The sequence below is a fragment of the Ochotona princeps genome, chromosome 24 (genome assembly GCF_030435755.1).
Source record: "Ochotona princeps isolate mOchPri1 chromosome 24, mOchPri1.hap1, whole genome shotgun sequence".
Taxonomy (NCBI): Eukaryota; Metazoa; Chordata; class Mammalia; order Lagomorpha; family Ochotonidae; genus Ochotona; species Ochotona princeps.
The window spans coordinates 4250472-4263439 of NC_080855.1; the positions used below are offsets into that span (position 1 = coordinate 4250472).

The 12968-nt window shown below is 48.9% G+C and overlaps 1 protein-coding gene across 2 annotated transcripts in view; it reads right to left on the bottom strand.

Moving 5' to 3' along the window:
- Window positions 1–12968, bottom strand: part of BAIAP2L1 (BAR/IMD domain containing adaptor protein 2 like 1) — an 80461-nt gene that overhangs the window by 42216 nt on the left and 25277 nt on the right. For both annotated transcript variants that reach the window (XM_012930993.2, XM_058680301.1), the window contains exon 3: window positions 8528–8614. In XM_012930993.2, the coding sequence (XP_012786447.2) occupies window positions 8528–8614 (87 nt within the window). The remainder of the gene's footprint in view (window positions 1–8527; window positions 8615–12968) is intronic.

The window sequence follows — 12968 nt, forward strand, 5'->3', positions numbered from 1 at the left end:
AGTCCCTCCTACAGGGCTCAGCTTTGGGTTTTTGTCTAATCCTCCCCACAGAGCTTGTGGGGTTGAGGACTTGAGGCTCCTCACACTGGCATGATGTTGGGGTGGTGCTAATATCTGTCACCCTGGACAGGCAGACAGGCAGCATGAAGAAACCACTTCTTTGGAGAAAATGAATACAAACCCACATGCTCACTCAGCTTTAATCAACCGAAGGGCACCAGACCCCCTTCCTTTCTGGGTAAGGGTCTATAAGAAAGGGTTCCGCCCATCAGGACAGGTATTTCCCCTAGTGGTGGAGATGCTGCTTGGGACGCCTGCATTCCATATGGGTTCAAGGCCCTGCACTACTTCTAATACAGCTCCCTGCTAATGTATACCTTGGAAGGCAACAGACAATGGTCCATCAACCTGGGACACCTTGATGGAGCTCCAGTGTGCCTGCTGGAACATTTGAGGAGTAAACCAGCAGATGGAAGATCTCGATTGCTCTGTCAAGTAGATGGAAATCAGCGAATAAACATTCACAAAAGATGCAATTAATAAGATTACTTCATGGACATTAAATGTTTTAACTTCAAAACATATGCTATTATCTTCAAGTAACTGAGATAATTTAGTATGAAAATAACTGACTTTGATACTGTCCTTAAATCATCAGTATTTTTCTATCACTTGCAAATACAGCTGGAAAAAAAAAGCAATGGCACATATTCCAGACAGTCTTCATCACAGAAATGATTGATCACATAGGTCCTTTCATTTTCAAAGAAAACAGATCAAGTAGCTAGCTCCTGGGAGGTGAAACCGCACCCAGCAAGCTGACAGGTGGTCCACACCTGCCATTCCTCTAGCGCTGTAACCGAACAAGGTGACAAGGCGTGCGCTTGGCACGCAGACGTCCGTGTCTCACAGCTGAGTGAGGGCAGAACTGTGTCACGAACCAGTAGTCCACAGTATCTGACATTTCTCCACTTCACTTGGTGACTTGCATCAGCATTTTTTTTGGTGAAGATTCATTATTATTTTTTTATTTGAAAGGTCGAGTTTTACTGAGACAAGGAGATAACATACCCACCATAAGACAGAAGTACAAGAGAACCAAATCCTTAGCAGAAAGGCTGCTCCGTAAGTGATGCAGTAACAGCATCAGGATTAGACCAAGAACAATACGATTACTGTATAAATGACAAAATAATTTTGTTAAGGTTTATTTATTTTGATGCTCCTGGGAAAGCAGCTGAAGATGGCCCAAGTATTTTGGCCCCTGACACCCATATGGGAGATCCAGATGGAGTTCCAAGAACTCTTTCCAGCCATTGTGGCCAAAATCACCAAAGATGTGTGTCTGTCACCGTCTCTCTGTAATTCTGCCTTTCAAATAAATAAAACTAAATCTTGAAAAAAAAAAAAAAGGATGTTTTTATGCCAGAGCTAGCAGGCGGAGGCTTAGTCTGTTGAGCCACAGCGCCAGACACCAATTTCTACCCTTTCTACCCCAATCTTTTTTTACAAAGGAAACTTCTGAACTTCTTTGCAAATTCTAACAGAAAGACAAATAACTGAATAAAAAATAGGCAAAGGCACTGAAAATGACCAGTAAGAATATGAAAAGATGTTCAACGCCATCAGTCATTCAGGAGATGTGAATGACAGCCCAAGTGATGCGCCCCTTCATGCTGACTAGGATGGCTGTAAGACAGCATAAAACAGCCCTAGCGACGGCAAGCTCTGACGGGAAGGCAGGGCACCTGGAGCGCCGAGCGCTGTGCACCGGAAGGCAAACGGTGCGGTCGCGTGAGGACAGTACGGCCTCTTCAGAGGGCTGAGTTGAAGGTCCTCCCACAAGGCAGCACAACCCCTCCCGAGGACATGGCCCAGCCAAGGAAAGCCGCACGGATACACACATGCCCATGGCAACATCTCTTTTTAACAGCCTAAAGGTGGAAATAACCTAAACATCCTTCGCTGACACACGCATGAGCCAACTGCTGCATATCTATGGGGTGGAGTGCTCCCCACCCCTAAAGGGCATGCATTGTTGACAGACAACATAAGTGAACCGGAACTTGCAACACCAAGTGAAAGAAACTGTCACAAAAAAAAACCCTGTATGTTGCATCATTTCACTTACACCAAGTGTCCAATATAACCAAGGTGATTAACTGGCATGGGCCTATGTTTCCTATCCCACAGCTGTTCTACTTCCTGCCAACGTCCCCGGGAGGTTGGCAGGCAACGGCTCGAGATTCCACTCCTTGCACTGTGATGGGAGAGCCGGCGGGAGTCTGGCTCCTGGCTTTAGCCTGGCCCAGCCTCACACGCTGCTGAGGAGAGAAGATTGTTCCGTCTCTTGTCACTCTTCCCAACAAATTAGTATCTTTATTTTTTAGGATTTTTTTTTAATTGGAAAGTCAGATTTACAACTCCCAGCTTGTAGCTTGGGAAAGCAGTAGAGAACGGCCCAAATCCCCTGGGGCCCTGCACCCATGTGGGAGACCCGGGAGTGGCTCCTGGTGTCGGAAGAGTTCAACTCTGGTTGTTGTGGCTACTTGGGGAGTGAAAAGCAGCGGATGGAAGATCTTTCTCTGTTTCCTTCTCTGTAACTGCCTTTCCAAAGGAAATAAGTAAAAATTTAAAATTAAAAACTCAAAGGGACAAGTAACTGGAAAATCGAAAATGCAAAGTCCCTTTTCCAGGCTGGTGACCCAGCAGTTGGGCAGCTGCTCGTCTGCCCAGCATCTCAACCCCATGCCGTCTTGCAGCAACATCTTGCTCACGTGCCTAGGAAGGCAGTGGGGGGTGGTCTGAGAACCCGGGACCCTGCTTTTGGCCTGGCCTAGCCAGCTCCGACTGCTGTAGCTGTTTGGGGGAGAACCAGCACAATGATGTCTGTCACTAAAACTTTATCTAATAAATGAAGGCTTAAAAAAATGCATAATCAAATCCAGGAACACACTACATCTAAAAAATGTGTCTATAAAAACATGTACAATAGTTACAATGAAAAATACAAAAGTGTTGATAGAAAGTAAGTATTTAAGTAACAGGACACACCAACATCACAATTTGAAAACAACACCATTGAGCTGCACTAGCAGAGTTAATGCGTCTGAAGCCAAACCCCAGGAGAGCTCTTCCTGTGAACATGGACATGTGGATGCGAAGGTATTACAACAGACTGGACAACCTTGACCGCCAGCAAGGCTGCAGGACTCCCACAACAAGTTATGCAATGCTGAAATCACAGAGGGTAATATGCTGGAAGCAGATGTGGTATTGTGAAACATATATTTGAACTCTGTCCTGTCTTTGGACATGCAGCTCCTAAAACCCTGGCATCTCTTTCTCCAAAGTGATTTTCTGGTTTGCTAATGAGAGACCTAGGACAGGGACTGGTAGCCTAAGGGTCTAGCACTTTCAACCCCTCCCCACCAAGGGAACCAGTGATTCAATCAAGCACACTAGAGAACACGCACAGAATCCCCAAGGGACTGGTTCTGGGGAGCCACTGGGTCCTGGAACCCCAAGAGGGGCTCCTGGCCCTCCCACATCACCCTGCCCGGCTGGGCAGCTCTTCCTGAGTGTCCTTCACACTCCCTTCCAACAAACCCAAAGAGTTCCCCTGATTCACAACCCCCACTGCTCACCATGGACAGAAGCACAGTGACAACCTCTCAGGGGCACCTGCAGAAAGGGGAATGCGGAGGGACCAAGCCCCCCCTGGAGGTCATCTGCTGCACCCCCGGGTACTGTCGGAATGGAGTTGGAGTGGAGGATGGCATATGGGAAACCACCAGGCACCCGAGAGTACACCAGGAGAGAGTGAGTGCTTGCCTTCCATCTCTGGACAGATTCAGATGGGGCGAGGAGCATGGTGCTCCGCGACAGCACGGCAGACACTCAGTACTGAGCTATCCGAAGAGGCGGCAGGTGCTACTGAAGCTAGTCTTGACAAATCCTTTATTAACTAAGAACTTTAGTTCTCAACGTTGTTTGAATGCTTTAAAATTACAGCATGCTAAATAAATATTAGCTTTACCACTTTTTCATTTCCCCACATGGACAGTAAGAGACTTTTTAATGCTCAAATATTTTTAAAGGTTGTGGGACACTCATTAATTTTTCCTATGGAATATTAAAAAGACTTACACAGTCATTTTAATGGTTCCATTACTGTGCAAAACTGAAACTGCCTGTATCTAATATTAATGAACCAAATGTACCATCTTAGAAATAACACAGCAATCACAAGAACAGAAGGAAGAAAGTGAAGATAACAGGAATGGTTCACGAAACAAAGACACAATGGAGAGAAGCAAGTACAGTAACCGGTTCATGAGTAATCAAGAAGAAATGGATGTTCTTATCAGCTTGTATGACCTACTTTATGGACAAGGAGAAGGTAAATGAGGAACCTGGCGCTGTTTTACTGAGCTCTCAAAGATTTGTGACTACATGAAGTGGCAACGAAGAAGCCTCCTCACAGCCCTCGATGGGCTGAATGTCACGGGCACTTGATCCCACCTCATCTTCCAACAACTCCAGGGTGTGGCCCTGCCCACAGGCGTGACCAGACCTCTCACCCAGGGAAGCACTGCCCAAGGTGACAGGTGACGGCAGCCACAAATGCCTGAGCATCCCGGGAGCCAGGCAGCAGGTCTGGCCCTACCATCCTACCCAAGATCTGCAGCAGTAGACCTTCCTGAGACGGGACCTTCTGCCTAGAAGCCCATCAGCAAGAAGGTTTAGTGTCAGGCCCTGCGCAGCAGCCAAGTAGCTGAGGTCCTCGCCTTGCATGCACCAGGATTCCACCCATATGGGCACTGGTGCTAAACCCAGCGGCCCCGCTTCCCATCCAGCTCCCTGCTTGTGGCCTGCGAAGACAGTAGAGGACAGCCCAAAATCTTGGGACCCTGCACTCGCCTGGGATGCCCAGTAGAGGCTCCAGGCTCCTGCCTTCAGATCGGCACAGATCTGGCCATTGTAGCCCTTGGGGAGTGAGTCAACAGACGAAGGATCTTCCTCTATGTTTCTCTTCCTCTCTGTATATTTGACTTTCCAATAAAAATGAAATAAATCTTTAGGGGGAAAAATAAAGGTTAAGCGTCTGTCACCAGCCATGACTTCCAACATCCCTAATCCAGAAAATCAGTGTTTGAGGCCGGGACCCAGGTGAAGCCGCCCCTCCCAGCGGCCTGCTGACCACCCATCACTCCACCAGCTGGGCTTGCTGGGGACATTTCACCTCCTTCTTGAGATCCTCACTGTGAGGATCCCGCATTGTCACCTGTGGTCCTTTCTGCTTTTTGCACAGCTTGTGAATATGCCAACACTGAAAGTCACATTTTAAATAGGTGAACTATGTATGAACGATATGTTGATCAGGCTGTTATAAATAAGGCTGGTATGCAGGCTTCAGAGGACCACACAGGCTTTCCTTTTCCCAGAGAAACAATGCATGGAGTTTGAAGTATGCACCTGCTTCTAGACCGCGCACCAGCCCACAGGGAAGAAAGACGCTCCACAGGGAAGGAGACACACATGCCAAACGCAGAGGCATCCTGCACACACCCGGCACAGCTGTGAGCACACTGTACAGGCCCTTCAGTACCCCTGCCAGCTATTGACACCAGCCCTTCAATGCCAGACATCTGGTGAGGGGCTGTCATCAGGCCGGGTCCCAACAGCTGCACCCCTGTTCCTCTGCATTCTTTGGCTGGTCATGCCAGGGAAGCCTTCCTGGCAGCTGAGGCATGGCCGGATCTAACCAGGATCAGGGCGCACCAGGAGCCATGTGCTAGGGCGCTAGGCAGAAGGGGACGGCCGGGAAGACAGTGCCCTTGGAAACAGAAAGAGAGGAAGCTATCCCCAGACTGCCAGACGCCTTGGAACCATGAGGAAATGAGCATGAAGATAAGCAAAGAGGAACCTGGGTCCCCAGTAAAGACGGACTAGCCAGCTGGGAACTCACCTCTCCTGGCCCACAACTGAGGAACAAGCATGGCAATGGCTTAACACGGTGTCAGTTGAGTATTTTGTGAGTTTTGGGCAAAAACAGCCTGAATTGCTCACATAGCCACAGGCCAGCTGGACGCCAGAGGGGGGTGTCTGACTGTAAACCCCGGCATCGGGAGGGCCTGGACTTTGCTCTAGCTCCGATCTGATTTCAGCTTCCTGTTGAATACGCACCATGTGGGGATCGGCTCACCGGGTCCTGCCACCCACAAAGCAGACTCCCAGAGTCTCAGGATCCTGGCTTCTGTGCAGCCACTTCTCAGCTGCTGTGAGCATCTGGGGAGTGAACTGGGGGATGGGAATTTCTAACTCATTAATAAATAAAATGGGAATATTTGATACTAAAATCAACAACAGTATTACTGTAGCCTAAAAGAAACCAATCTAAATCACACATAAAATATATATTTTGAAGCATCGCATGATTTTCACATAAACAGTATTATCGTGTCTTATATGAAATTTATAACAAGTTTTATACTTAGGTTATAAAGACCAATATCGGGCCTGGAACAATGGCTCTATTGGCTGATCCTCCCTGTTTAAGTGCCAGAATCCTATATGGGTGCCAGTTTGTATCTAGGTTCTTCCACTTCCCATCCAGCTCCCTGCCTGTGGCCTGGGAAAGCAGTCGAGGACGGCCCAATGCCTTAGGACCCTGCACCCACGTGGGAAACCTGGAAGAAGCTCCTGGCTCCTGGCTTTGCATTGGCTCAGCTCCGGCAGTTGCAGCCATTTGGGGAGTGAACCAGTGGATGGAAGACCTTTCTGTCTCTCCTTCTCTCTATAAATCTGCCTTCCAATAAAAAATAGAGAAATCCTTAAAAATACATACATACATACATACCAGTATCAACAGGCAGCTAAGTATGCCTTTGAAAATGAGAAGGATACATTCTACCTTTGGTCTTTTCATTCTTTCCAATGACCTGTCCACTATCATTCCATATAAGAACTCGAAACAGACACAGGGTAGCATTTTATAGGGGATGCTATTTTAATCAGAATGTTAACACCAAAGTAAAACTGGAGGAAACTGTAGAAATTGATATTGGAACTCTAAAAGTAAGCTTTACAGAATAGCTGTGAACAACCAGAAGTCAGCAACTCTGGGACAGTGCGTAGACGTGAAAGGACAATGCTGAACACAACCTGAAGGCGAAGTTATTTCCAGTCCCTCTGGATGAAACACATCTCCACACAAAGGGAGACTGTAAGCAGCAACACACCTTCCTCACTGAGACCAGAGTCTTAAGTTTGTGTTTATAACCTCACTGTTGCTGTGGAAATAGATGATTCAACTTTACGAACTCACAGCTGAATAAAGTAAGGTGTGGAACAGGAGTTTTATTTAAATAGTGGCAAGACCCATAAAACACAGAACCGGCAAACTGGATGACAGTGAATCAGCAACCACATGTTTTCATGGAAGGGGCACACTTTTGCCCTGATGTTGACACAAACACGATGTTTCTTTTTAATTTAATCTGATTTGGGGAACGCTATAATCAACACAGCTGCTCCCCCCAGGTCCTAAGGTTTGCCATCTGCTCCCATCTAAGCAGGCAGCCTTGTTGCATCCCCACCCCGCCACACCCTCATGGAGCTTACAACTGAGCTCAGTCTTCCCCAGGACACACAGTTTATGGCACCAGCCGGAGCACAAGTCAGGATTTCAACACGACCTCAGCCTGTGGTTGACCGGATGAACAGCAGCAGGCCAGGCCACAGAGCCCCGCCCCTCCCTGCCTGGCGTGAGCCCTCAAGACAGGCGATGCTGTGACTTGGCAAGCTGATGCCATGGCCCTCCTCGGCTTCCCCTGCCCACCTTTCGCCAGCAGAGGTATGCAATTCTCCCTAAAAACAACCTCCTCTGGCTTTTCTGAACCTTTCAAATTATGACAAGTGGTTTTAAGCCAGAAGTTGTACCCTTGGTACAAGAAAACATATTCACCAAGTTTTAAAGGTGAGGGGGTGATGTGTGGGGCTATTAAACCAGCGGCCCCCGCCCTCGCCCCAGGAGATGGCAACCGAGCGGCGTCTCTGTAAATAGAAACCAGCTCTCCTCTGCTGCCGCCGCTGCCAGGGTGTGGCTGCCCTGTGCCTGCACAGGAGAACGATTCATACCAGCAAAACCGGAAAATCTCAAGTGAAAGCAAGTGGGGAGCACGGGAGCCAAGAGCATAACGTGAAGGAACTAGGTCTGCCACAAGGTGAGTCACAGCAACAGCTCCTGCCACCGTCTGCAGGCCAAGCTGCCCCCTCCTCCGGGTAAGATGCAGGTCAGGCTCCCCTTGGGGACCTGGGGATCCAAGGTAGAGGGCACGAGGCGGAGGCCAAGCCTGGCCTAGCCTGGCCAGCTCTCCGAGGAGGCCTGTACGCAGACCAACCAGAAGGAACTAAAACCCCAGGGTGCTGGGCCAGCCCTCCTCTCCAGCCCGGCCTCTGGCCACCTCACACATCCTCCTCCTCAAGGTTGGTGGGATGACGCATGGCAGATGGGTCAGCTCACCCAGCTCGGTGGACACGGGAGACCCGGTGGCAATCTCTCCAATCTTGGCCACTCCATCGTAGTAGGCTTTTCCTGCCAGGATCATGGCTGGATGGGAAAAGTGACACACAAAGTCAGCACTCCGACAGGGACAGCGGGAAGCAACACAGACACTTTCTTCCAGAAACACATCTGCCCCCACCAGAGCACCTTCCAAGGGAAGCCCTGGATGGGCAGTGCTGGCACCTCAGACCACCAGCTCCTCCCGCTTAACCATGAACTTGTGGAGGACACTGTGGGTACTGGACAAAAGCTGACCTGGTCAATGTGATTCCGGAGAAACACACTGACTTTATTTTACTCCAAGGTGGGTGTCCTTCACGGAAAGCAGACTTCCCTATCACTCTGGAGACCGTAGGATTTGGAGCCTGAAAGAGCCCCGTGCCCAGCCCCTTCCTGCCACTGACAGGAAACCACAGACCACTGCCAGCTACCCAACCTAGATTTACATAGGTATCATTTTTAAAGGTGCATTTCACGTACAGGCACAGCTCAAGGCACTATAGGCCCAAAAAGTCATGTTTCCATGGAAGGTTACTTTAGCATTTATAATAGTTTTAAAAATATCCTAAGAGTCAAATTCTTCACTAACTATGGATACGTGAAAAGGGAATGCAATACTCTGCCGTAGTGCTGTAAAAGCACGGCTGACCCAAGGGCGACTGCACGGCGAGCAGCAGCAACAAGCAGTACTTACACAAGACTCTTCAACTTACTGGGAGGCTCATCCAGTGAGCCACGTGAAGCCGTGGGTACGGGCATCGGGCTCTCGCTAAGGGGGTAGGGTGGAGGTACCCTGGGGTGTGCCAACATCCACAGGAAGGCAGCCAGCAAAGGCACTGCGCTCCCCTCGGTTCTCAAGCAGTGTGCTTTTTGGACTCTCTGGTCTCAGGGAGAGGTAATGGGAAGGTGAGTCCATTTAAAACAAGGTGTTTAGCCAGTAAACTGTGAAGTTAATAGATGTGACTGTTTAGTGCCAAGATTTTAAACTGGAAAGCACTGATAAGCCAGGGAGCCAATCAGAGGAGAACGGCATGAAGGATTACACAACATTTAAGCAAATGTTTGGTTTGCCTTCACATGTTAAATTGAAACGTTTCATTAAGTGTTGACGGGCATTTAAAGCCATGCTACCTTTTTAGAGTCATCTTTGTTTTTGTGATCAGGTGAATTCAAATAAAAACACAAAATTCATTCAGATTAAACAACAAAAAAAATGTTTTCATGACTTTGCCCTGCTTTTGCAAACACATCAAGACATTTTCTATTATTTTAAGAATGAAAGCCTAAGTTCTCTATTTTCATTGTCAACAATTTTTTAAAAATAATTTATTCTAGGGCCCAGCGGCATGGCCGAGCGGCTAAGGTCCTCGCCTTGAACGCACCGGGATCCCATATGGGCGCCGGTTCTAACCCTGGCAGCTCCACTTCCCATCCAGCTCCCTGCTTGTGGCCTGGGAAAGCAGTTGAGGACGGCCCAAAGCCTCGGGATGCTGCACCCGTGTGGGAGACCTGGAAGAAGTTCCTGGCTCCTGGCTTCGGACCGGCCATTGCGCTCACTTGGGGAGTGAATCATCGGATGGAAGATCTTCCTCTCTGTCTCTCCTCCTCTCTGTATATCTGACTTTCCAATAAAAATAAATAAATCTTAAAAAAAAAAAAAAAGAATTTATTTTTTTGGCCCCAGTGCAGTGTAGCCTAGCTGCTAAAGTCCTCAGATTGAACACGCCGGGATCCCATATGATGCCAGTTCTAATCCCAGCAGCCCCACTTCCCATCCAGCTCCCTGCTTGTGGCCTGCGAAGGTAGTAGAGGACGGCCCAAGGCCTTGGGACCCTGTACTCGCTTGGGACACCCAGAAGAGGTTCCATGCTCCCGGCTTCAGATCGGCACAGCTCTGGCCGTTGTAGCCCCTTGGGAAGTGAATCATCAGATATGAGATCTTCCTCTCGGTCTTCTCACACCACAGGCAGGAAGCTGAATGAGAAGTGGAGCAGCTGGGACATGAGCCGGCAAACATATGAGATGCCAGTGCTTGCAGGTGGAGGATTAGCCAACTGAGTCATCGGGCCGGCCTCTTTATAGTCAACCATTTAATCCAAATGAATTTACCTACTTCAGCCAAGTCTTCCTTATAACATGGTTTTAGGGGCCAGCACCATGGCATTGTAGGTTAAGCCTCTGCAGGTAAACAGGCACCTTATGGGTGCCAGCTTGAGTCCTGACTGCTTCACTTCCCATCCAGCTCCCTGTGAATGTGTCCAGGAAAGCAGTGGAGCATGGCTCAAGTCTGCAGGCCCCTGCACCCACGTGGAAGACCTGGAAGAAACTCAAGGCTATTGGCACTGGATGGGCCCAACTCTGGCTGTCCCAGACACTTGCGGGGTGAACCCGTGCAGAGAAAATCTGTCTCTTCTGTGTAAATCTGCCTTTCAAATAAAGATAAACAAATGCTTTAAAAGCAAGCATGGTTTAATTAGGCTATTCTTTTTCTCATAAGTTTCCAATGGCCTCTGACTGCCCACAGTGCAAGCTGCTGCATCTAAATTCGTGCAGATTTTCACAGCAACGACCTCTGATGAATTCCGCTCCTAGATTCCCCCTGAGGAGAGCAAAGTGTGCTCTGGCCATGTGACTTGCTCTGAGTAATCAGGTATTAGCAAGCATGACTCCCACAGGGGCATGATAAGTGCACAGGGTATTCCTGGGAACCCCACTGTTACTGTGTGGGGACTGGGTCTGGCCTCTCTAAAAAGGCCCCATGTGGAGAGAAAATGTCTCACCCCAGCCAGATGCCGGGGTGGGCTGGAGGCTTGCCCCGAGTGCTGTCTTCTCTCGCCACAGGTAGCACTGCCTGCTGAAAGCCTGCGTCACCTCGTTCAGCTGCAGGGCCTCCCACGCTCCCATCCGTGCCAACCATCCCTGTTGGGGCTGCTCTGCTGCTGGTCTGTGCAACACACGCACTGCCCTAAACCCATCTGTCGAGTGAGCGCATGTCCACAATCCTCCTCTCTACCCCCAATTCTCACCAACAACCTCACAAATTTATCTAGGTTTGTCAAAATGACTTCGGCCAAAGTACTTCCAGGACCTGATGAGGCAGAGAACCTTCCCCAGGATGGTTAGAGAGCAAGCTCTTGGGGGGGAGAAGCTTTCTCAACAGGTGGCAGCTGAACAACTCAGCCGGGTGCATTCCAGCAAGGTCACAGTGGTTCCCTTCCAGGGACAGCTAAAGCAATGACTCTGTGGCCTTGGGCCGAAGCAGCTGGCAAGGCTCTCGCCCCCAGGAGCAGGGGTGGTGCCTGCACAAGGCAGTGCCACTGCTGGAGGGCAAAGGGAGGAACAGGCAGCAGGCTTGAGGCACACAGATGCAGAATGAAGTCGCCAGGCTGGTCACTGCCCACTGACTCTCACCCAGGGTCCAGAGACCAGCCTGCACACCCCCTTCCTGGGATACAGGTTCTTTTTTTTTTCCCCCAAATTTTCAAGATAACTTTAATTTTAATCAAACCCAGAAAGAACATAAACTAAAGGAATTTCAAATTCTCTATCACATACCATATACCAAAAGATCATCTAAACGTTAAGGTGCTTAAGTGATCATTTTAAAAAACAACATATTTCAGATTGTTGCAGCATCAGGTAATCCCTTGCTGGAAGAGACGCCATCTTCAGACTCTCCACTCCTTGTTTTTTTCTTTTTACACGGGTTCATTTTTAAAAACAACAACAGGGAGCAACTAAACCTAGGGTACTTGAGAGGGAGGACCAGGGAATAAGCCGAAGACCCACACTCGACCTGCAGCCTTCGAGTCTAAAACCACTGGGAACTCAACTTTCTAGCTGCGTCATTTGGAGAAGCTGGTGAGCCAGGGACAAGGGAGACCAGGGGGTCTGAACTCGGGGGAGAGAACACAACAACGACTGGCGCGAGCACGCGGGAGGTGGGTGGCTGAGGGCACCTGCGGGTCCCGAGATCACTGAGCTGTTCTGAATGAAGCACTTGGGCGGAAGCCGGAACGCAGGCCCAACGTCTGACACAGATGCTTTCCCATGTAGGCTAAAAAGGTCATTTCCCAATGTGACTACCATCCCACGGGCAAGAAAATGAGTATTTTAAGTGTTTGTTTTATATGTACTCTGAGTTCGCAAATAATCTGGCTTAAAAAGCAGAAAGCATGTTTCTGGCAGTGACTTCAAAGATCAAACTGTCCAAAAGCATGACCTGACGCTTTTATGCCATCTGCCGCAGCTTCGGTATCATTCGTTCAACTCATTCCAGATGCGCTGAGGTCACGGGGCACTATCACTGCAAAGTTCTACAGATTAACTTCTATCACTTAAAGATACTTCACAGTTTTAAACACTAAATGTTCAAGATGGTAAGTCAGATATTTACTAA